This window comes from Phyllostomus discolor, chromosome 5 (genome assembly GCF_004126475.2).
Source record: "Phyllostomus discolor isolate MPI-MPIP mPhyDis1 chromosome 5, mPhyDis1.pri.v3, whole genome shotgun sequence".
Classification (NCBI taxonomy): Eukaryota; Metazoa; Chordata; class Mammalia; order Chiroptera; family Phyllostomidae; genus Phyllostomus; species Phyllostomus discolor.
This window is the reverse complement of record NC_040907.2, coordinates 33,712,391-33,738,282: the sequence shown is the minus strand read 5'-3', so window position 1 is coordinate 33,738,282 and position 25,892 is coordinate 33,712,391. Positions and strand designations below refer to the sequence as shown.

At 38.7% G+C, this 25,892-nt stretch overlaps 1 protein-coding gene across 1 annotated transcript in view; it reads left to right on the top strand.

Moving 5' to 3' along the window:
* Nucleotides 1-25,892, top strand: part of LOC114496933 (putative selection and upkeep of intraepithelial T-cells protein 1 homolog) — a 44,670-nt gene that overhangs the window by 3,371 nt on the left and 15,407 nt on the right. The window contains exons 2-7 of the mRNA XM_036026051.1: nt 2,521-2,601; nt 6,797-7,144; nt 8,455-8,736; nt 11,597-11,707; nt 14,421-14,510; nt 15,292-15,399. Of these exons, the coding sequence (XP_035881944.1) occupies nt 2,526-2,601; nt 6,797-7,144; nt 8,455-8,736; nt 11,597-11,707; nt 14,421-14,510; nt 15,292-15,399 (1,015 nt within the window). The 5' untranslated portion in view covers nt 2,521-2,525. The remainder of the gene's footprint in view (nt 1-2,520; nt 2,602-6,796; nt 7,145-8,454; nt 8,737-11,596; nt 11,708-14,420; nt 14,511-15,291; nt 15,400-25,892) is intronic.

The following is a 25,892-nucleotide window of genomic DNA, read 5'->3' as shown; positions in this document are numbered from 1 at the left end:
AAAAACTGTAATGGAGTATGATGTATGTAAAAAACTCAATACAGTAAATTAAAACAATTGCACAGAAAGCTAAAATTTGACCTCTTAAAAGCTCAATTTGATTTTTTTCCTATTTCCTGTCAGGATGAATGACACCATTTTTCCACACAATCACACATTCCCAAAACCCAGGAGGCATGAGAATACATTTCTCTCATTCCTTACATTCAGACTCATTGATTCCTAGCAGTTGCACAATTGTTATCTCTCTTGCATTCTGATTTTCATTCCTTACCCAACTTCACCCACGTGGGCTGAAATACTCATTGCAGCTTGTCATGTAGCACTCCTCCTCTGGCTTCCCCCTATTCTCCAGAGTCACATTTCAAATATGTAATTCTGAATATACTGTCGCAAGTTTAAAATCTTCCTTAATAGCCAGAGGTGACATTTCTTTTATGATGGTCCACTTTTTAATCTGAATATTTAACTATTTTAACCCCATGGAATATGTACTTTTATTATCTGTGTCTTCCAGATAGTAAACTGAGGCACAGGTCAATTCCATCAGTAACCCACGGTCACAGGACAAGTGAGCAGCAGAGCCAGGACGAGTCTGGTTCCACACTCCCACTTTCATCACTCTAAAATAAGAAACATGCATGATACTAGAAGTGCTAAAAAAACAAACATTATATGTTCCTTACATACTTTATGTGCTTATGCTTTAGTACTTATCAGGCAGAATTCTGTCCACCTTAGATACTGTAATTCCATTAATTTTAATAATAAACATAATGAGTAAGAAATTATTGTCCCCTATTGACAGGTAAAAAAAAATAGAATCAGGGAGAGTTTTGGTAACTACCCTAAGCTCATGTAACTAAATAGTAAAGCCAGCATTTAAACCGAGAACCTTGGTTGAACCACCATATATACTACCTCCAGCTTCTTAGGAGTTCCCTAGCCTGGAGAACAGTCATTAATTCCTAGGCACATAACCCCTTCATAATAAGCTCTCTGCCTTCCTTGAATGTTACTGACCATATATTTTCCTCAATCCCCTTGTTCAGTAGTGCTTTCTTGTGCTGCATCTGATAAGCATCCTCACTGCCTTTTTACTTTATGAGAAAGCCACCTCATTTCTCAAAATGTAGACACCACCTCACTAGTCAAGCCTTCTTAGGTCTTCTTGCTGCCTTGTGGTTGCAGACTGAATTGCTCTCTCTGGGGTGCTAAGAGCTGCCACCTACATAGCATGGCATTTGCATATTATTGTAACCACTCACCTGTTTGTCACTTCCCCATAACCTTAGCACTTTCCAAACCTCTTTATTTTGAGGGAGGATGGGAGGAGGAATAGGAAAGGATGATGGTCACATTTGTGAGCTGAATTGAAAGCCAACTATTATAGAACTGACAAAAAGCCTTCTTCACATTTGACTATGAAAGACAATTTCATTCTTTCCTAGCTTTTCCAAGCCATAGGGGTCAACCCATCAGTCTCTTATGATTTCTCCTGAAGCAGAAAATTCAGAGGGATTGTGCCCACTAAAGAAAAAGTCAAATTTCCTTCTAAATGGTCATTAGGTTCATCCCTCCAGGAAAATGAGGCTATAACTCTGTCTTTAAACTGTTCTAACTCAATATAACTAACTGTGGCATATGCTTGAACTACTGAGGCTTGGGGGGTTGGGACCTATCTCCTAGACCTGCTGCCACTTTCCCTGGGGCAACAGCTCACCTGATGGAGTTTATAGACTGAAGATAGTCAACATCTAGCCGGAGGAAGCAATCTGTCAGTGGAATGAAACCGATGGCTAGACCCAGTCATGATAGTGGATATTCTTAATAGTAGGGTTGCCAGATCTAGCAAATAAAAATTACAGGCTGCCAAATATTATATGGGAAATACGTGTACCAGAAAATTATACTCTGTGCATACAAATAAAAGGAAGGTTCTATGGAAAGTAACCTCACAAGGTGATCTGATTATAAATTCTTAACTGGGCGGGTCATGGTAGGTAGTCACACCCCAGGCATATAACTTATTAGTAAAAGGTTTATCTTTGTTCCAAGGAATCTCTGTTCATTGTTTCTGTACATTTAGGTTAACACACTTGAAATATGCTGCAAACATCAAGAGAGCTGATATTCTAGTTGGCCATCCTATAATCCATTTCCCACCTTGCTTTCACCCACCTCCATGTAATCTTCCTTACATGTCTTCCTTAATTTCAAATGCACAAAATCTGCAAAACTGTTATTCTCCAGAACATTTAAAATCTTGCTCCTGGCATATGTCATCAGTTTGGCTCAAATATACTCATGAGAATTCTCTACAATTCTCTACAGGTTTGGACATTTTTATGTGAATAACTATTTATTTGATATTCAAATTTAAATGGGATTCTTACAATATTTTTTGGCAACACCAGTTGAAAGTTCATTACTGCAGAAAAAAGATGTGGAAATACATGATTTCTGGAACTTCTTGCCCTGTTATCACTGTTTCTGAATCCTCCTCACTTGTTATCACAGGTGTAATGGAATCTATAGGACTCCCTCTCCCCAGACACTGTGTTGTCCTGCTCCTCCTTCAGATGATAACACCAAGTTCAGGTATGACTGTCTCTCCTCTCTGTATGAACCAAGGTAACATCAAGTGTGCAGACAGTGCGAGGATCAAACAAAAGGGTCAAGCTCTTTTGACTATTGTTCTTCAGGTTTCATACTTAGTGACGGAATGAGGATGTGTGCTGTAGGATCCAGGTATGGTTGGAGAAAATTATTTCTAATCAGCAAGTCTTCTTTATCATATACCTCAATTTGTGTTAACTTCCTGGGAGGAGAAACAAAGGAAGAGGAACTAACACTTGCCCTTGAGAACCCAATATTCATATTGATGACACATAATTTATGTGTCACTTAAACAGTGAGTAAATGGTTCAAGGTATGAATCCACAATGGAATCCATGTGACTTATCAGTATAGTCGGGCATCTGATGAGGAAGGATGGAGTAGGCTGGTGGGAGCTTGACAGGTGATAAAACTTGCATGTGTAAAGGGATCTGAGCCAAGCAGGAATAAGTAGAACTTATTTGCAGACAAATAAAAGAAAAGCCTAAGATAATAAATGGCATGAGAGCTAGAATTTTCTAGCAAAAGTAACTTGTTAAATGGCAGAAGCTTATTGAAGCACATTTTTTTTTGTACCTGTCTCTGGTTGAGAAAAGTAACATCACCACAAATATCTTGCACATGTATTTTGAGCAAACCTGTGAGCACATAGGTTGGAAATGTCCCAATGAGTAGAACCGCTGGTCAAGGTTATGTGCTATTTTATTACATTGAAAGTGTTATTCTGAACTAGTTACTAACATACATTTCCACCACTGACATATGTGAGTTTGTCAGGGGGCAGTACTATTTCAGATATTACAGGAATTACAGGTATCAGAGCTCTTTGTCTTTTCCAAAGTTACAGATGAGAAGTGAATCTCATAGTGATTATATTTTACCATTTTATTAATGAGTATCTTTCAAAAAATGTATTTCTTTTTTTCCAGAGCTGTCTACATATGTCTGTTTTGCACTGTTGATCTTTCTTTTGTTAGTTTTTTAAGGATTTTTCAATATTAGGAATTAGTCTTTGATCTGTTGTTTTTGTTCCACCCCAAAAAACCCAGAATAATTTTCTAGAGGACAGTCCCCTTGTAGTACAGGGTTCCCCTGCTAGGTGAGTGTTCCAGGAATCCATCTGTATCAGTGAACCAGGTGATAGGGTTGTGAGAAGCTGTGTTCAGCTTCAGTGCATTTTTTAAAGACTTTCAACACATTTGCCCATTTCATGATGGGTGAGTTATGAGCACTCCTGCCCACACCATGCTGAGTGTTCAGCAGTTTTTGTCCCAAACCAGCATGACCCTTGTGCCACACCCTCCCTGTTCACCTGATCTTGCCTGAGAGACTTTTTTTGTTTTTCTGGATGAGGAAAGTCCTCAAAGGGAAGTATTTCACTGATGTGGAAGAGATGGAACAGAAAATAGCAGAAGCATTAAAAGGCATCAAAATTGACAAGTTCAAAACTGTTTTGAGCAGTGGTAAAAAGTCACGATAGGTATATTACATCAAATGGAAAGTACTCTGCAGGTGATTGAAGTTTAAACGTGTAAGAATAAATACTCAATTTTTAATCAATAAATTCCATGTGTTTTTGGTCCCCTCTCATACCAAACTAGTGTATAACTGAATTCATTGACTTGCTAATTATATTTTAGATATGTAGAATTTTGTTTTGTTTTGATTCTTTATTTTACTTTGTGGATTTAATATTCACCACCACCACCCCAAGTCCTCCTTTCTCTCCTCACTGACTTTTGATATTTTACTAGACTTTATTTTCTAGAGCAGTTTTAGATTTATGGAAAAGTTGTGCTGAAAGTACATAGTTTCCCTATAACCCCATTCCCTTTCCTCACCCCCCAAATTTTCCCTCTTATTAACATCTGACATTAATGTGGTGCATATATTATAATTAATGAATCAATGTTGATAGGTAATTATTAATAAAGTCCAAGTTTACATTAGGGTTTATCTTTGTGTTTTACAGCTCTCTGATTTTTAACAAATTGTCATACAAAAGAATCCAATGGCCTTTGGATATTGACCCCATGCTGCTTACACCTTTATAGCAGTCTGAGACCTACCAGCCTTAAACTCTGCCAGAACAAAATTCAAATATTTACACTTCCAGTTGTTTTAAATATATCTCACATAAACATATTTTTAGCAACTTAATGACTGTCTGCTTTATATACCCTATGAGGCTGCATCCAACATTTGCTGGCCATAGATAAGCAAAGCCTTGTAACTATTGGGTTGAACAAAGGATCCATTTAGTTTATCTGTAAAATAAAAGACATGTTTTTCATTTTCAGCAATAACTTCATTGATTTGGAGATTTTGAGTATGTCGGCCATCTCCTGCTATTGGCTTCTAGTGGGTAGAGGCCAGGAGTGCTACTGAATATCTTCCAATGCACAAGACAGCCCCACAGCAAAGAATTATTTGGCCAAAATGTCAGTAGTAGCAAGAAACTTCACAAACCACTTTTGACACATTCAATCAGTCACAGTACCTTCTCCATACACTGCACAAATACTTTTTTGCGTTTTAGTTGCATTTTTACCTTTCTTGAAATATTAAAGTACACTACAGTGAAAATGTTGCATTTCTTCTTCCATCTTCAATATTAAAATGGCTGCATAAAATTTACCAGTTTTGTTAAGATTTTTATAAATGATCACTGATATGATAGCTGTCACAATACAATCTGACAAAATGGTTTCGAATGAAGTTGAAGACAACTAAGTGTTACTAGAGCCATCTTACAGAAAAAACTAAAGGAACTTTTTGGCCAGCCAATATGAAGGCCTCAACTACTGAGTTTCTTCAGAGCTCCCTACTCCCTGCTGTGCTATGGACGATGTTACCTAGACACAGAGCCCCTCTCAGCCCACTTCTCCCAGGGCAGTTCCCTTGCCCTCCTCCCTCCAGGCTGGTGTTCCCTTCCAGGGCCTCTAGAGGTTCTCAGGTAGGGAGAACTGCCTGCTACTTTGTGCAGCCCTGTGGGATTGCTCAAATCCAAGCTCACTGTGTGCTACTGCCACCCTGTGGTTGTGTCTTTTTCCTTTATCAGCCCTAAAATGATCCAATTTACCACCTACATGCATGTTACATATCCACCATTACAGTATCGTACAGAATTACTTACCACATTAAAAATGCCTTCCGCTTCACCTACTCATCTCTTCCTCCCCACGGAGCCCTGACAGACACTTCTGTCTTTACTTCCTGCATATTTTTGCTTTCTCCAGAATGTCACATAGTTGGAATTGTATATGGCTTTCTATTGTAGGAAACAAAAAGCTAACAAACTCATTTAGAAGAGATACACAATGACTTAGTAAGCGTTTTAGTAAACTTTCCTCCTTTGAGTCCAAAGATTAAAAAACTCTCCACCAACAGTGGAGAACAACATAGTCTGGATGGTGCAGGAGTCTCCCCTGCACAATCTACTAGAGTGAGGTATTATCCTTGGAGAGATACACAGAAAATCTCTTTTTAATAATAAAAAAAAACTTACCTATAAAGCAATCTTTCTGTTCAAAAGAGTGAAAAAGGATAATCTGTCAAGTGTTGAGGTCAGTGCAGATTTCTGCCATCTAAGCAGGAATGGTTGGTGGTTGGCCTGAGGGTAGGAGAGAGAGAGCAAGAGTAACGACCACAGATATTTTCTGGAGAAGACTTCACTTGCCTGTGCTGGTCAGTCAGCCTACAGTATTTGATTAACCACTTAGTACACAGAGCCCTTTGATATGGACTGGTGGAACGCACCTTTTAACTGGTCTTTGTTCTTCTATTTTCTTGAAACTTTCATCTTAATCTTAAAGAAAATTAAATTGGGGGGTCTCTGACAAGATACTAAGCATAAGGTGGTCCTATAGGTGGTATTTGTAAGGGGTATTTAGAACCCGTTGTTACTGAGAATGGTAGAAATGCAGGTTGTCCTTATGAATCAAGTTACAAAATTAATGTAGAATTATTAGGAACAGAAATATGTAATGTGTATATATATGCATATTTGTACAGTATATAAATGTGGTAGAATAGCCTCCAACACCTCACTGAAACATGTGGAATAGCATTTATGTGTGTGTAAGTATATGTGGTTACATATATGTATACAGTGATTCGAATACAAACTATGACCTGGCTCACACTCTCACTGTTTGGTTACCATCTCCCCTCCCAGAACGGTTTACAGTGACTGGCTTACAGGGGAAAATCTTGGCTCCATTGGGTGGACTAGTTGAGCTCAGCTGTCAGCTGTCCCCACCACAAAGTGCAGAACACATGGAGATACGCTGGTTCCGGGACCGCTACACTCAACCTGTTCACCTGTACAAGAATGGTAAAGACCTGTATGGAGAAACTATCTCCAGATATGTGGAGCGGACAGAGCTCCTGAAAGGAGCTATCCGAGAAGGTAAAGTGATCCTCAGGATCTTCAATGTCAGTGTTGATGACGATGGGCAGTACCACTGCTTCTTCAAGGATGGTGATTTCTATGAAGAAGCCATCGAAGAAGTGAAGGTTACAGGTAAGGGTGGAACCCTTTCAGGCTTCTATGCATCCATGATTCTCAAACCATCTGAGGCTAAATATTAGGAAAATTCTCAGTGTTTCTACCTGTTTTTATATTACATGGTTAGCAAGTTCAAATCCATGCATTTCATCTTAGAACTGAGGAGAGCATAGGATTAAGAATGCAAATTGTGTCTGCACATATTATGTTTATCAGCCAGAACTCTTTTCCTGTGTCTACATGTACTGTTAGATCTGTAAAGTATCAACAGAACCCTTTCAGGATTTGTTACTATTCTTCTAATTATTCCTGACAACACTTTAGCGAAACCTGTCTTGGTAAACTACCTAAATCTTTACAACAGTATACCTATTGATAATTTTATTCCCATTTCTCCCTGACTCAATTCACTGACTACTTAATTTCAGACTAATTTACTTAAATCTATTTCAAAAAGCCTTCACCTACTATCTTTACTGTTCTTTAAAATATATATGCCATATATGTATTCTATGCAAAAATATTGTATTTAAATCACCCACCTCACCCGTGAAGTATTCTGAAAGACAAAGAAACCGTGGCAAGATGGAGGACTTGAAGTGAACTGAAAGGTTTCACAAATGTGAGGGCACTAGTGTAAGGTGTCAGGCACACTCATGCTTAAGGTTTTCATTGGCTAATATGACACTCAGTTCTATTGCTTACAGACGAGCTATCCAATATGACAGCCATTAGCCACATGTGGCTATTTAAATTTATATTTAAATTAGGTAAAATTAAAAATCAGTTCTCAGTCTCACTGGCCAAATCTCAGGTGCTTAACAGTCCCGTGAAACAAATAGCTATTGGATCGAACAGCACAGATATTGAGGATTCCCATCATTGCAGAAACTTTTATTGGTCAAAGCTGCTGTTGCATTACACTTTAAACCTTTATTATTCTTTTTTTGCCCACACATTTAGTCAAGTTCTTATGTCCCAGACAATGTCCTGAAATTTCTCAAACACTAGTTTATTTTCTCTAAACTGGTATGTCCTGCTTTATTTTTATAACAGTAGTGTATCACATATTTTTGAATTAATAAATGAAACTGACAGGTACTTTCTCCCCTGAGTTTTTATTTGCATATCAGACCCATCAGTCTGATTCATCCCATTTCCCTCATGATTAGTTTGTAGTGACAATCAGAGCCCCCAAATGTTTGGCTATCAGTATGTCTACAGGAACAGGGATTAGAGTGGGGATAGGGAGCTTTTCTTTCTCTGTTCTGTTTTCCCTTCTCTTCACCTAAAAATACTGTTTTTCCCCTTTTCTTTCCAACCAGCTACAAGCTTAGAAGTACAGATTCGTGTGCATCCTCCTAACATCAAAGGTCTTTTGGTGGAGTGTAATTCAAGAGGTTGGTTCCCACAGCCTCAAATGGAATGGAGAGACAGCAAAGGAGGGCTCATTCCAACTACATATGAATCCCATTCTCAGGATGTGGACAAATTGTTCAACATGAAGATGACCCTTCTCCTTACACAGAGCTCTCGTGAGAATATCACTTGCTACCTTCGAAACCCTGTAACTGGTCAAGAGGAAAGGACAAGCATTGCCCTATCAGGTGAGATCTGTGTTTGTTCTTCAAAACATGACCATTATCATAAAATTTATCAACTAAAGGGAAAGAGTAATATACTTTCTTCACTTGGTTTCTAGAATATTACATTTTCTTGGCTTTATCCATCACCTCACTCATTTTCTTTTTTATTTTCTTCTGCTACTTTACCTTTTATCTCTGCCTGTTTGATATTGGAGTTGCCCAAGGCTTAGTCTTTGAGCATTTTCTCCTGTACCTTAGTCCCACATCATGGCTCTGTGTGCCATCTATATGACAGTGGCTCTCCAGTGGTATCTCCTACCCAGACCTTTCTCCCATGTGTTAAAGAGGGAGATAGATAAGGGACAATGAAAATAATAAATAAGTATAAGAGTTATTATTTATTAATACTCATTGATAAACTAAATTCAGCATCTTAATGTGGAAGTCTAATAAATACCTCAAATCACACACTCAAACACTATACTCCTAGTCACCTTCTGACTTGTGTAATTTATTGCCTTTCCAATCATGCTTCATATTCTCAGTTTCAAAGAATAAAATCCTTGAAGTCATTCTTGACTCCCATGTTTTCTTATATTTCATATCATATGTCAAAAATATAATACTAGTTCTACCTTTAAAATAAGTCCAGAGTCTCACCACTTCTCCCCACTTAATTTCTGCCATCCAAGTCCAAGACACCATCACCCACGGTCTGGATATTGGCAATAGAATCTGGAAAGTTCTCTCTATTTCTACTCTTGTCCACTATGCGATATTCTCAACATATAGGAGAACCCACTTAAAACATGAGGCATATAACATCACCTTTTGTTCAAAACCCTCCAGTAGCTCCCCATTTAATTCAGAGTAAAATGCCCCACAATGTCTTACATCATCTGTGCCCCCATTTTCTATCTAACCTCATCCCCAAATATTCTCCTTTTCTACTCTAGTCTAGTCATACCGACCTCCTTGCTGTCTCACACCTATGCCAGACTAACTCCCAATGTGGGGGGGGCGGTGTCTTTGGTCTAGTTGCTCCCTCTCCCCAGGGCACTGTAATTCCACTGAATCTCCTTATCTCCTTCAAGTCCATGCTCAACTCTCATCATTTTCATGAGGACCAGTTTGACAAGCCAATTTGAACAATGCAAATGCCAATTTAAAAACTGCCCTACTATCTGAGATTTCTTATCTTCTTACCCTGCCTTAATTTTTTAATATGGTATTGTATTCTTTAATTTACCCTGTAACTTATTTATTATTTTTATTGTCCCTCATCTACCTCCCTCTCTAACACATGAAAATAGACATTTTTGTTGGTTTTATATACTTGATAAACTCCAACTGCTTCAAGTATTGCATGGTCCATAGTAAATAAGCAATATATATTGTTTACCTATCTGGAATAAAACAAAATGAGTGCCTTATAAACCACCAAGTAAATATATATGTATCAGTATTTGTGTATATACATGAAATTAATGTTGGAGCCAGGTGCTGAAAGAAATCTTCTAATTCAAGAATATTATAATATGAAAAAAGTTCCCCAATAGGCTTAACAATTTGCTACTTTTAGATTATTTTTATGTTTATTAGCTCATTTGATCTTCCAGAAAACAACCCGAGCTTCATAGTATGGGTGTGTTGGGAACAGTAAGATGCTTCTATAAGACAAGCAGTTACATGGCATAAAGAAAGACCGAACTACTTACCCTCTGTCCCCAGAGTTTGTAGTAGGATATATATGTAGAAAACAAAGAAAAGAAAATGGATGAAATCTTTGTTTAGTTATTCACAACTTTAGTAAATAATAAGAGGCCTATTTTTTTTAGTTAATACATTCCTAAAGTACACATTAACTTTTTAAAAACATGTATTAAAATAAATGCAATTAACACTGACTTTAGGGATCAGGTTAAAGTTCTGGGAAATAGAGACATCTGATGGAGACCTTATTTTCCAGTCACTGAACATCACAAAACATAAATAAGATTCAAAGCTTATGATAAAGAAAAGATCATAATCGAAATTCAGTCTCACTTAGGACTCTGCCCCTGTCTGCCTTGTAAGCATCATAACAAAGCTCTTTCTCAGCTCACTGGGTTGCAGTGAGGGGAAGCCCATTCGGATATAAGTGTGGCTCCAAAGTCATGTGGTTCTGGGTCCCATAAATTGTACCAGATCCACCCAGGTTCCTGCCCACCAAACATACCTAAAACTATGAGTGGCAGAATTTGTAATTAGCTCTCTAGCAGCCTCTCGGGTTTACTTTCTTGTACATAATGGGATGTTGTAGGTAGACTAGAGAGTTTTCTCTGGGAAGAAAGAATTCATTACCAAATGGACAAGGGCCCATGCCTAGTATGTGCAAGCCAGAGGGCCAAAGATATTTGTGCATGCAATAGAAAAGAAGAAAAGTTTATATAAACACATGTCTTTAAATGTATTCGGAAGCATAATGCCAGACACAGTGAATATATTGGAGAATTCAAGACTGCACTTATAATGATTGCTTAGACAAAAGGACTGAAGGACTGAGTTGGGTCTGAGACTTGGTGGCAAAAAACTAGCCCCTTCAATTCCCCTTTAGTCAGGGGGAACATGAGATAGAATGGATGGGAAGAAATGGGGTTAGTGTGGAGGGGGGCATTCCTCCACTCACCTTTGCTCACACCTGGCTCCGCCCCACTCTAGACCCTTTCTCACTTTTCAACCAACCAGTTATAACTGTCTTCCCAAACTGGCTTAGGGCTGATATCCCTGGGCCATGAAGTCTTGAATGAAAACATACTTTGGGTAAATTATCATTTCTGGTTTGACGGGTCCAGACGCTCCATGTTTCCTAAGTGATAAGATTTGTGGCTCTCTGTTTCAGATCAATTGTTTCCATGGAACACTATTTGGATAATGATTCTGAGCATGATTCTGGTTCTGCTGCTGATTTTTGTCATGGTGCCTTGTATTGATCTACATCGCAGGTTGCAAAGTAAGTAAGTTTGAAGGATGGAGGATACAAAAGGGGGTGGGAGAGCTAAAGCTGTAATCAATTTAGTTAACATCCATCACTATAGTTACATATTTTTCGTGTGAACAAAACTTCTAAGTTCTACTCTCTTACCAACTTTCAAATGTGCAATACAGTATTATTAATTATAATTTCTCTGCTGTATATTATATTCCCATGACATTTATTTTCTAACTGAAAGGGAAGTTGGTGTCTTCTGACTCATTTCACCTGTATTACCCATCCCCGAGTGTCCTGTCTCTGGCAATGAACACTCTATTCTCTGTATCTGTAAGCTTGTTTCTTTAAATTTTTGTGTTTTTTTAGATTCCACATGTAAGTGACAACATATAGTATTTATCTTTTTCTTTCTGACTTCACTTAGCATAGTGCCCATGTTGATGCAAGTGGCAAGATTCTGTTTCATTGTGTGTGTGCGTGTGTGTGTGTGTGTATCACATTTTCTTTATCCATTAATTCATTGATGGACACTTAGGTTATTTCTATATCTTGGTTATTGTAAATAATCCTGCAGTGAACATGGGGATGCATATACTTTTAAGTTAGTATTTTTATTTTCTTTAAATAAATATGAAGTGTCACTTAATGACAGGGATACATTCTGAAGCAATGTATCATTAGGCAATTTCATCACTGTACACTTACACAAACTAGGGTATAACCTACCACACACGTTGGCTATAAGGTATAGCTAATTGTTCTGTAGGGAAGAGAAAAATAATTTCCCCTTTACATTTCTGGGTTCTTAGCTGAGACATCATCACTGTAATTAAAAATAAAACCAACGACAGTTTAATAGGAGAAAAACAAACCAGAGTTAAATATCCTGTATTCTTCTCATATACATGGGCGAGACCCAGGAAAACTAAGTAACTCAACAAAATGGCTGAAGCCAGCGCCTTAGATACCGTCTTCAGCTGAAGACTAAGAAGATGCTGGAGTTGGGGGAGTCAGTCATGTGGGATTACCAGAAGAGCACAGCAAACAAGTGTAAAGTGGTTCTGCATCTTAAGTCATTTTCTTCTGCATTGATAAAAGTTTGCAGAGATAAGACCATCTCCCCCTTCTTGGTAGAACTAGGAAGACACCCTTACAAAGGTACATGCATTTTATAAAGGCTGTCTTCCACTTGGTTTGCAGAGCTTCTCCCATGTCTGTTTGGTAAAATTAACAAAACTAAAATGAGTCTTATGCTACATAGACATACTTTGGGGGTGACAAAGTCTGTTCCCCTGCAGCTCCTAGGCTAGAAATCTGCACAGCGTGACACTGTACTGAGTACCATTGGCAACTGTAACATGACAGTGCATGTTCATGTAAGGCATTGCACTACCACATTGTGACGGCTACGACATTACCAGGAGGTGAAGATTTTTCAGCTCCATTACAATCTCATGGGACCACAATCATATATGTGGTCTGTCATTGACGTAAATGTCCATGGCACAGGACTGTACCCAGAAGTAGAATTGTTGGATCATATGGCATTCCTAGTTTTCATATTTGAGGAAGCTCCATACTGTTTTCAATAGTGGCTGCACCAGTTTACATTCCCACCAACACTGCACAAGGTCCCCCCTTTCTTGACATTCTGGCCAACATTTCTTATTTCTTGTTTTAACAATAGCCATTCTAACAGGTATGAGGTGATAACTCATTGTGGTTTTGATTGGCATCTCCCTGTTGATCAGTGATGTTGAGCATATTTTCATGGACCCTTTGATCTTTTGTATATCTTCTTTGGAAAAAAATGTTTATTCAGATTCTCTATTTTTAAAATTGATTTTTTATATTGACATATGAATTCCTTGTATACTTTGGATAGAAAAACCCCTTATCAGATACATGGGGTAACTGCTATAGATTCAGAGGTGGTCTCAGGCCTTGTATGGATACACCTGCCTCACACTTGCACCCTTTGTGGCAGAATTCTTTAGCTTGTGTATCTTTTCTTGATATTACAATACATAATGCTGGCTGCTCTCAGTCTCTTTTGTTTCCCTCAGTGAGAAACAAAACAGTCTTCCTTGTCCCACACACCCTGGCCTGCTTTCTGCTTATGATCCTTATCTAGCAGTGCTTGCTCTCACTGCTACCCAGCAGGAAATGGGAGCCAGCCACAAAGTGAGGTATGGATTTGGCATGTGGTATGCTGGGTGTGCCAGCAGACCAATTTGGAAGATCCATGGGTTAGGTTTATCCCATGGCTCACAGGAAGGCTTCTTCATGGAATCCAGAATGCAGTCAGCAAGAACCACATCGCATTAATGCCTTCCTTAAGTCTTATATGCACTTTCTTGATCTGTTCCCTCCCCAGATTCATGGAGCTTCCAGTTGAATACACTGGATACTCTGAGAGATGAATGAGTCTTTCGGAAGCCTCCTCACAGTGAGGGAAGCCAGGCATTTACTCACTGGCTCTCCCATCACCCAAGGGAGAAATCACAGCCATCTCATTTAGCCCCAAACTGTTCCTGTTTGGGGAGGGGTCAAGCTGATCCTCTTGAGCACACCAATGCATTGACACTTTCCTCTCTCTCTCTCTCTCTGTTGTCTTGTGGTTTTTTTTTTCTCCTCTGAAGTGCAGGAACCTCTCCTTGGGAAATATGAACTTTCACAGGACTCTCTCTTAGTAGTAGGTAATTGCCTAAGTCAATGCTTTCATGTGTTTTAGTTCAGCAGAAAGGAGCCAGATGCAGTTCGCAGTCTTCTGAATGTTCCAGAGTCTTCACTAGAGACTGTCAGCCTGTTACCTGGTGCACAGGTGGGCAAGACTCCTCCTACACCTCTTGGTATAGGGCCCAGTGTCCCATAACTCTCACAAAACACTGCTTTTTGTAGATGGGTGCCAAATTTTGCTGTTGATGGGGGGTAGGAAACGAGGGACCCCTTATGCCACCATAACGCTCATGACCTTTGTATGCCATGGTTTAACCACTAAGTAAAACTGTGCTTATAATTCTCCAGCAAAAAAAAAAAAAAATGGGTACCACCTGTGGCAGTAAACCCTGACATCATAGAGTATTTTCATGGCAAAACTAGGTAGCCACATGACAATATAATGACATGTGCTAAACAAGATTTTAAATAATATGTTGTCTGATAACCCTTTGATTCATGAGATTCTTAGGGAGTAAGAGGTCTCCAAAGCTATCCTTCTCCTGGCATCTTTTAAAACTCAACAAAATGATAATGACCAGTGCAAACCCTTGTCTTATGCTCTCTGATGAGACACATTGATTGATGGGTTAGATGGAGGGAAAAAAATAAGATGAGTTGCTTTTTCCAGGTCTATGTAGCCTTAGCCAGAAACCTGTCCCATTCTAGAAACAGCTCTGCTTGCTGTCCTGGTCACCACCAGCTTTCCACCTAACCCTTTAGGACCTTTGGGTCCTTTGGCTAGCTCCTTTAGACTACTCCTTAGTCCTAAATTAATATAGGGGGATGGCATTATAATATAGCTCTTGCATGCTTGGTGCATTTTCCCCCAATCCAAAGTGCCTTCAAACCAATAACCAATGATCATTGCATCTCTTTTTCTTCAGGTTGCTGCAGCAAAATGAGACGTCCCTTGGCAGTGGGCACAGGAATAATACTGTCTTCGCTGTGTGTAATCAGCTCTCTTATTTCCTATTTGCATCACAAAAGCAGAGGTATGTGGGATCCAAAAAGTTGACACTTCCTGAAAATATTTTCTTTCCCAGTGTCCAATCTCCAGGAAAACATTTAGCCAAAGAAGACTGATATTTGTTTACATTACAGGCCAAAAATAATTGGGACTCCTGTCATAGGGTTTGGATTTTAGTCTTCTGGATATTTTGGGTTCATGATACGAACTGCTAATGCTTCTGCCCCCTAGGAAAGGAAAATAATTGCTTAAGTTTTAATAGCTCCACCTAATATTCACCTCATAAAATATGCCGACTCCTTTTATACTTTTAGCTTAGGGGAGGTAGTAATTCAGTATATCTTAAACTTTTGGGGTGTCACAGATTTCTGTTAGAGATGGAAGCAAAGCAAAGCACCTTCTTCTCTATATAACTCATATGTCCACACATATTTTGCTCAATTTCATAGTGTGCACGGACAACTGAAATTGGTCCTTCTCATCTGGGCTTTCTTTGAGGGTGAAATGATCAATGTAATTGTATAAGTGTTGGAATAAATAAAACTAACATATCTGAAAAGCACCCTCAGCCTTATCTTTGAGGTCCCCATGGAAATTATGTATATAAGGTAATGAGAAGTCAGGTAAGGTAATTCTTTATTATAAGCTAGAGATACAGCTACAGCCAAAAAGAAATTATAATATAGAAGTCAGAAAGTAGGGCTGGGTTATTCAGAGGATTTTATTTACTAGTTTTCTCCTGTGAAATGAAAACACAAATGACCTTAAATCAAACCCAACAGAAAGTGCTTTTTATATTCACTCTAAGAAAGTGCATACCTGAGTCTGACATATTAACCATGTTAGCAGATTCAATGCAATATCCCTCAGTGTCAGAGGAAATAAGCAAGATGCTATAATAGGTAACACATATTACATACTTACAAGGTGCTCTATGGATTTTATTTAGATTAGTATACCATTGACCCTTAACATGAGTTAACTGCATGGAGCTACATATATGAAACTATTTTTCAATAAATAATATTGAAAAATTATTTGGAGATTTGTGACAATTTGCAAAACCTTTCTATGAAACTTGTAGCCCGGAACTATTGACAAAAAAAATAAGAAAAAGTTAAATGTGTCATGAATGCATAAGATATGTGTATGTGTTCTCCTATGATTTCCTTAATGACGTTTTCTTTTCTCTACCTTATTTTATTGTAAGAATACAGTATATAATATTTATAACATACAAAGTATGTACTAATTTTTTATGTGGTCAGTAAGGCTTCTGGTCAACAGCATAAGCTATTAGTAGTTAACTCTGGGTGAGTCAAAAGTTGCACTCATATTTTCGATGGGTCACTGGATACACATCCCTAACCCCCAAGTTGTACAAGAGTCAACTGTCCTTACTCTCCAGTGATTTAGATTTTATTGGTGATGAAATCTGGTGCACAAAGAAGTGAGATGGTTTATTTACACAGCCAGGTGATGGTGGAGCCAGGACCCCAGCTCCGACATTTAAATCACTTGGCCCCATATGTCAACAATTGAACTGTTCCTCTATGAAAAGAAATTAAATGGAAATAAAAAGAGAGAGATTTAGTTGTAGCTATTTTGTGAAAAGTAATAGATCACTGAAGGGAAATGTAGCCTGGGCACTTAGTAATTTAAGGGACTTCCAGGAGGTAACCAAAAGCCCCAAGACAGGCTTTAGGTCACGATCATTATCATAACTGACTTGAAATGCTTACAAATGAGTCATGAGATGAAAACTTTATTTTTGTTTGTGCTACCCTAAGAACCTAAAACTGAGTCACAACCTCTACTTCACATCTCTGACAACTCCTGATAATAGGCAGATAACCCTGGCCCATCCACTAGCCTCTTCTCTGCTTGCTACTGACCCCGCTTCTCTTTACTTAAAATGGACTTTCCCTTGGGGATATTGCTTCCTCTATAAACATCTCATTTAGCAGCCTTCCTCCCTATCCAGGTAACATTCTACTTGCCCCACCTTTTCTGGCCTAATTTTTCTTCCTGGTGCTCCTCAATTGAGAAATCACCTGTCAATTCATTGAACAAATATGAATTGCCAGAAAGTTCCACAATCACTGTGTACTTTAATTCTGTAACAGTTTATTATAATCTCTCCATCTTGAAGATGCAGATACAGAAGAACATAAAATTTGATTAACTTATATCAATTGATCTAGCAAGCAATAAGATTGATTATTCCTGGGATTCGAACCATGTGTCTCTTCTTCTCAATATTTTAAAGTGAATCAGATTGCTTTCCTAATTATTTCTTCTAAAAAGAGATAGCCAGCATTGGTGTCTCCAGCAGACATTTTCTGCTGTGCCTGTTCTCTGTGGAGTTTATGCACAGGGAAACCTTCAAGAGATGCATGCCATTGATTTTCAAGAATCAGTGCCAGACAAGAGCCATACTTCCTTGGTTATTAACTGTGTGAACTTGGGGAAGTTATTTAGTCTCTGAACTACAGTTCCCTCATCTGTGAAATATTGATAAAATATACATACTTTATAATGTTGTTTTAGATTAGATTTGTCAATATATCAGAATCATTCAGCCTGGCTTTGCACATGGTACAAGCAATATTATTTTTTGCTATTATTGTCATTATCATTATTATTAGCAGTCAGGAATTCTGTATTGAATCCTTTTCTGGTGACCTCATCTGGTAAGAAAACTGGACTACATGTGTTTGCCATCTTCCTTTTCCCTTCACTCCTGAGCTCATGCCATGTCTTTCTTCATTTGTGTTCCCTCCATGACCTTAACTTGCCTTCTAAGCATAGGATAGCTCTAGTCACGGGAAGAGGAGAAGAAATAAAAAACTCAGCTTAGACAAAATATAACCAGATACATTGAAATAAAGAACAAACAGACAGTGACCAGAAGGGAGGGGGGAAGAGATAATGGGGAAAAAAGGGGAATAGTTGCCAAGGAACATAAATAAAGGACAGACGGACAAAGCCAAAGGAGAGATAGGATTGAGGGTGAGAGATAGGGAAGGGTGGGGCACAGGGGAGTGGTAGAAAAAAAGGGAGACAACTGTACTTGAACAATAATAAAAAACCAAAGAAATATAATCACAAAGTGAAAAAAAAAGCTTAGCTTAAACACACAAATACTCCTCTGAGTTACTATTCTCAGCATCTTTGGACTATTTTATTTCCAAGTTTTTTCTTTGATTTGTTTTAAATTATTTTCTTTTTCTTTAATTTTTTAAAATTTTAATCATTGTTCAAGTACAGTTTTCTCCCTTTTACTCCCATTCCAGCCCACCCACCCAACCCTCCCCACTTCCCTCCCCCTAGTTTTTGTCCATGTGTCCTTTAAATTTGTTCCGCTAAACCCTTCCCATTCTCCCCTGAAATTCCCTCTTCTCTCCCCTCTGGCCACTGTCAGTCTGTCCTCTATTTCAGTGTCTTTGGTTATATTTTGCTTGTTTCTTTGTTTTGTTGTTTAGGTTCCTGTTAAAGGTTAGATAATATGGTATTTGTCTTTCACTGCCTGGCATAGTTCACTTAGCATAATGCTTTCCAGCTCCATCCATGCTGTTTCAAAGGGTAGGAGCTCCTTCTTTCTTTCTGCTGCATAGAATTCCATTGTGTAAATTTACCATCGTTTTTTGATCCATTCATTTACTGATGGGCATCTAGGTTGCTTCCAGCACTTAGCTATTGTGAATTGTGCTGCTATGAACATCGGGGTGCAAAGGTTCTTTTGTACTGGTGTTTCAGGGTCCTTAGGATATAGTCCCAGCAGTGGTATTGCTGGGTCAAAGGCAGATCCATTTTTAGTTTTCTGAGGAAGTTCAATACTTCTTTCCATAATGGTTGTACCAGTCTACAGTCCCACCAACAGTGCACTAGGGTCTCCTCTTCTCCACAACCTCTCCAACACTTGTTGTTTGTTGCTTTGTTTATGATGGCCATTCTGACTGGTGTGAAGTGGTATCTCATTGTGGTTTTAATTTGCATCTCTCTGGTAGCTAGCGATATTGAACATTGTTTCATGTGTCTTTGGATCTTCTGTATGTCCTCTTTAGAGAAGTGTCTGTTTAAGTCCTTTGCCCATTTTTTAATTGGGTTGCTTGTCTTCTTAGAGTGGAGTCATATAAGTTCTTTATATATTTTGGAGATTAAACCCTTGTCTGAGGTATCATTGGCAAATATGTTTTCCCATACGGTTGGTTCTCTTTTTATTTTGATACTGTTTTCTTTAGCTGTGCAAAAGCTTTTTATTTTGTTGAGGTCCCATTTGTTTATTTTTCCTTTATGTCCCTTGCTCTAGGGGACATGTCAGTAAAAATGTTTCTGCATGAAATATCTGAGATTTTCCTATCTACATTCTCCTCTAGGACTTTAATGCTGTCACAGTTTATATTTAAGTCTTTTATCCACTTTGAACTTATTTTTATATAAGGTGTAAGTTGGTGCTCTAGTTTTATTTTTTTGCACATAGCTGTCCAGTTCTCCCAACACCATTTGTTGAAGAGGCTATTTTTACTCCCTTTTATGTTGCTGCCTCCTTTGTCAAATATTAATTGACCATAGAGACTTGAGTTTATTTCTAGGCTCTCTGTTCTTTTCCATTGGTCCATGTGCCTGTTTTTATGCCAGTACCAGGCTGTTTTGATTACAGTGGCCTTGTAATATAGTTTAGTATCAGGTATTGTGATCCCTCCTACTTTACTCTTCTTTCTCAAAATTGCAGCAGCTATTTGGGGTCATTTACAGTTCCATATAAATTTTTGAAGTGTTTGTTCTATGTCTGTGAAATAAGCCATTGGTACTTCAATAGGTATTGCATTGAATGTGTAAATTGCTTTGGGTAGTATGGACATTTTGATGATATTAATTCTTCCAATTCATGAACACAGTATATGTTTCCATTTGTTTGTGTCTTCCCTGATTTCTTTCTTCAGTGTTATGTAGTTTTCTGAATACAGATCTTTTACCTCTTTGGTTAGGTTTATTCCTAGATATTTTCTTTTTCTTTTTGCTATTTCAAATGGGATTTTTTTTCTTGATTTCTGCTTCTGCTGTTTCATTGTTGGTGTACAGAAATGCCTTTGATTTCTGGATATTGACTGTGTATCCCGCTGTTTTGCCAAATTCATTTATTAGGTCAAGCAGTTTTTTGGCCGAGCCTATAGGATTTTCTATGTACACTATCATGTCATCTGCAAACAGTGATAGTTTTGTTTCCTCCTTTCCGATTTGGATGCCTTTTATTTCTTTTTCTTGTCTGATCACTGTGGCTAAAACTTCCAGTACTATATTGAATAGCAGTGGTGAAAGTGGACAGCTTTGTCTTGTTCCTGATCTCAGTGGAAAAGATTTTAGTTTTTGCCCATTGAGTATGATGTTGGCTGTAGGTCTCTCATATATGGCCTTTATTATGTTGAGGAATGCTCCCTCTGTTCCCACTTTGCTGAGTGTTTTCATCATAAATGGGTGGTGCACCTCATCAAACGCTTTTTCTGCATCTATTGATATGATCATGTGGTTTTTGTCTTTGCTTTTGTTTATGTGATGTATTACATTTCCTGATTTGCGAATATTGTACCATCCTTGCATCCCTGGGATGAATCTCACTTGGTCATGGTGTATGATCTTTTTAATGTACTGTTGGATGAGGTTTGCCAATGTTTCGTTGAGGATTTTAGCGTCAATGTTCATCAGCGATATTGGCCTGAAGTTTTCTTTCTTTGTTGTGTCTTTATCTGGTTTTGGAATTAGGATGATGTTGGCCTCATAAAAAGAGTTTGGGAGTCTTCCATGTTTTTGGATTTTTGGGAATAGTCTGTGAAGGATAGGGGTTAGCGCTTCCTTAAATGCTTTGTAGAATTCTTCTGTGAAACCATGTGGTCCAGGGCTTTTGTGTGTCAGACGTTTTTGGATTACTGCCTGAATTTCTTTTGCCGTTATTGGTCTGTTCAGGCTTTCTGCTTCTTTTTCATTGAGTTTTGGAAGATTATATTTTGCTAGAAATTTGTCCGTTTCACCTAGGTTTTCAAATTTCTTGGCATACAGTTCTTCACAGTAATTTCTTACAATCCTTTGTATTTCTGTGGTATCACTTGTAATCTCTCCTCTTTCTTTTCTGACTGTGTTTATTTGGGTCTTCTCTCTTTTCTTCTTGATGAGTCTGCTTAAAGGCTTGTTGATTTTGTTTATCTTTTCAAAGAACCAGCTCTTCAATTCATTGATCCTTAGAATTGTGCTTTTAGTCTCTATGTCATTTAATTCTGCTCTGATCTTGGTTATCTCCTTCCTTCTGCTTGCTCTGGGCTGTCTTTGTTGTTGTTCCTCGAGTTCTTGTAGACGTAGGGTTAGGTTGTTTGTTTGGAATGTTTCTAACCTTTTCAGGTGGGCCTGTATTGCTATGAACTTCCCTCTCAGGACTGCCTTGGCTGTGTCCCATAAGTTTTGGGTTGTTGTGAGTTCGTTTTCATTTGTTTCCAGAAACCTTTTGATTTCTTCCCTAATATCTTTCTTGACCCATTCATTGTTTAATAGCATGTTATTTAATCTCCATGATTTTGAGTGTTTTGGGTTTTTTCCCTTGGGGTTGGTTTCTAGCTTCAGTCCCTAGTGATTTGAGAAAATGCTTGGTATGATTTCAATTTTCTTGAAATTGTTGCAGCTTGTTTTGTGTCCTATATGTGGTCTATCTTTGAAAATGTTCCATGTGCATTTGAAAGGAATGTGTATTTAGCTTCTTTGGGATGCAGGGCTCTGTATATATCAGTTAAGCCCATTTCATCTAGGGTGTTGTTCAATGCCACAATATCTTTGTTGATATTTTGTTTGGAAGATCTGTCCATTTTTGACAGTGGGGTGTTAAAGTCCCCCACTATAATTGTGTTGCTGTCAATATCTTTCCTGAAGTCCTGTAAGATTTTCTTTATGTATTTTGGTGCTCCTGTGTTGGGTGCATATATGTTTACAATATTTATGTCTTCTTGGTGGATTCTTCCCTTGAATATTATGAAGTGACCTTCTGGGTCTCTCTTTATGAACCTCTTTTGGAAGTCTATTGTGTCTGATATGAGTATTGCTACCTTGGCTTCTTTTCCCCTGTCCATTTGCTTCGAAAATTGGATTCCAGCCCTTGACTTTCAGCCTGTGTAGGTCTTTTATCCTGAGGTGGGTCTCTTGTAGGCAGCATACGTGTGGGTCATGCCTTCTTATCCATTCAACTATTCTATGTCTTTTGATTGGAGCATTTAATCCATTTATGTTTAAGGTTATTATTGATAGGTGCTTATTCATTGCCATTTATGTACATGTGTTCCTCTCTCTTTTCCCTCCTTTCTTTAAAGCAGTCCCCTTAGCATCTCTTGCAGAGCTTGTTTGGTGGAGGTGTATTCTCTTGGACTTCTTTTGTGTGGGAAGCTTCTTATTTGGCCTTCTATCTTAATTGATAGCCTTGCTGGGTAAAGTAGCCTTGGTTGAAGACCTCTGGTGTTCATTACTTGGAATATTTCTTGCCATTCTCTTCTGGCTTGGAGTGCTTCCATGGAGAAGTCAGCTGTTAGCCTTATTGGGGCCCCCTTGTATGTTCCTTCCTGTTTCTCCCTTGCTGCCTTTAATATTCTCTCTTTGTCTTGAAATTTTGCCATTTTAATGATGATGTGTCTTGAGGTGGGCCTCTTTGGGTTCCTCTTGATTGGGACTCTCTGTGTTTCCTGGATTTGTGTGACTTTTTCTCTCATCAAATTAGGGAAGTTTTCCATCATTACTTTTTCAAATAGGTTTTCTATCCCATGCTCTTTTTCTCCTCCTTCTGGTATCCCTATTATATGAATATTATTACATTTCATATTGTCTTGCATTTCTCTTAATCCCTCTTCATCCTTTCTGAGCCTCTTTTCCTTTTCTTGCTCTTTCTGGGTATTTTTTTTTCTACTTTGTCCTCCAATTCACTGATCTGATCTTCTGCTTCATCAGTCCTGCTTTTGATTCCTTCCACTGTGTTCTTCAGGTCAGAAATGGCATTCTTCATTTCCTCTTGGCCCTTGTTGATAGTTTCTATTTCCTTTTTCATGTTGATGTAGTTTTCAGTGAGTTCATTGTAGCTTCCCTGTAGTTTCTGGTAGCTCATTGTGAGCTCATTGAGCTTCCTGATGATCATTGGTTTGAACTCAATATCTCATAGTTGAGTTACCTCTATTTCTTTTAGCATTCTTTCTGAGGCTTCCTCTTTCCTCTTCATTTGGGGATTGTTTTTGTCTTCTCATTGTTCATGAGATTCTTCTTATTAGCCTCTGTTTCTTAAATTGATCTTTTCTGGCTCCCTTGATCCATGGTGTGAACTTCTGTGGTAGAATACCTGTGAGATTCAGTGGTGCAGTCTCTTTCATGTATCCTGGTGTTCACAGCTTCCCCCTATTCTTTTTTGTGATCCGTTGAAGGGGTAAGGCAAAATAGTTTAGGACAGCAAGAGAGTGTTCTATGATATTTATAGTAGCAGCCAGTAGAGAAGAGGTAGGAGATCCTTTGGATATGTATTGTGTTAACTGTGATCTTCCACCCCACTAGCCACTTTTTAGAAAGGATGGAAAGAAGATAATACTCTTGTTGGAGAGGAAAGGATTGTGAGTTGGTTCTAGAAAGCAGTGAGGCTGTGGGAGGTCAGATTCTGAGTTAGGGTGAGAGTAAAGAATAGTAAATAAGAGTAGTGTATAAAAGAATAGAGACAACCCCCACAATAATATGGTTCAGGGAATTGCAAAGTGGGCTGAGATCAGGGAGGGATGTTGAGTAGTATTTACAATTGTATAAGCTAGGTCTTATTTACAGTAATATTAAAGCAACAATCATGTGGCAGAATCTATGAGATCTAGATAACAAAAATAAGGAGTATAGAGCCTTGAGAGCTGTACTAATGGAACAGAAATGAGGGACTGTTGCGCGGGTCACCTGCCAGCAGTGATCACGGAACGCTGTGGATGGCTCGTCAAAAAACATGCGAGAAAAAAACATACACAGAGACAAACTAGTTTCTGTGGGGAAGTAGGGATGAAATGGCCACCACCCCTAGTGGGGAGTGCACTGATTTACCATCCATACCTGCTTTTATTGGGCTAATTTTGCATAATAATTCAGGTAAAGTACAGTACTTATCAGGGGGAAGTAAGGAACTATAGAAAACAAGGAACTCTGCCAGTCTATTTTGAGTCAGGGTCAAAGAGCTGTAAGACTTTGAGGAACAAACTAACTTCCTCCTTGGACCCTTCTCATTCAACTGAGAGCATTCTAAGCAAAGAAGGTTTCACAGTAATTTACATATTCTTTCTTAGGCCTGATCACCCGGGGAATCCGCCCTTTTCAGCGCAGAGCTGCACCACCCTGTCATTGTTTCAGGCTTAGGTGGAGCAAGGGAACTAAGGCAATAAGGAGATTTTCTCCCAGATGATGAGAACTCAAGCTATGTCAAAGCCGAGGAGGGAGGGTGCATCACCCCCTTTTGCTGCAGCCCCCCCCAGTCCTTCTTTTGGGGGGCCTCCCAAAGTGATCGTGCCTGTCTTAGGTTGTTCCCCCCTTGGGGAATCTTACCCATCTTTGGTTAACCGACCAAGCTTTTTGGGGTTCAGTTATGAATAAAGCAGCAGAAGCAGCAGAAGCAGCATTCCTGCCAGGGAGATAAGCTTTTGTCTCCTTGCTGGCTTACGGTTCCAAGGGTGTTCCCTTTGCCTTAGCCTAGGCGGGGGTTTCAGCTTCTGATACCAGTGAGGGCGGTTCCCAAAAAGGGACAATAAATTATCAACACACTGTGACTGAGATAACAGGGGGAACCTATCAGATGATAGTATAACCAGCCAAGCAAAGAAGATTATACAGAAAGAAAAAGAATACCAAAATACTATTAAAATAAAAAATGTCAGAAAAGTGAGAAAAAGATAATACAAATTTGCAGTAACTTGCAGTCTCAAAAAAAGGGAAAAAAAGCAGAAGATGGAATGCAGGAAAGATAAATTTGGAGTGGAAGAAATAATACTAGGGTGAAAGGAAGAGAAACATAAGGAATTGAGAGATATAAAAATAATGAGAATTAAAAAATTAAAAGTCACTTAAAAAACAAGATAAAATCTAACAATCAAACAACAGCCACAGCCAAAAAAAAAAGACACCCCCCCCCCAAAATTAAAAAACCCTCTTGTTGGGTTTTCACTGGCCAAACCAGTTTTTCTGGTCTTACTGGCTTCAGCAGGCTGAGGGGTGTTTGAAATGCTTTCCATTCTTCCCAGTCAAAACTCAGTCAGTCTCTTGGGTACTGTCCCCAGGGCCAGGAGCGTGCTCTCCCCAGAGCCGATCTGATGTCCTCCTGCAGAACCCTAGATGTGGGTATGGGCACTCCCTAGCACGCTCTCTGGGGCTCACTGCTGCAGTCTCCTGGGCTCCAGGGCCCTGCAGAGCTCCTGCGTCTTTTTCCGGTTCATGGTACAAGCTCCAGGGACCGTGAAGGGGCATGCACTTATACCCATTTCC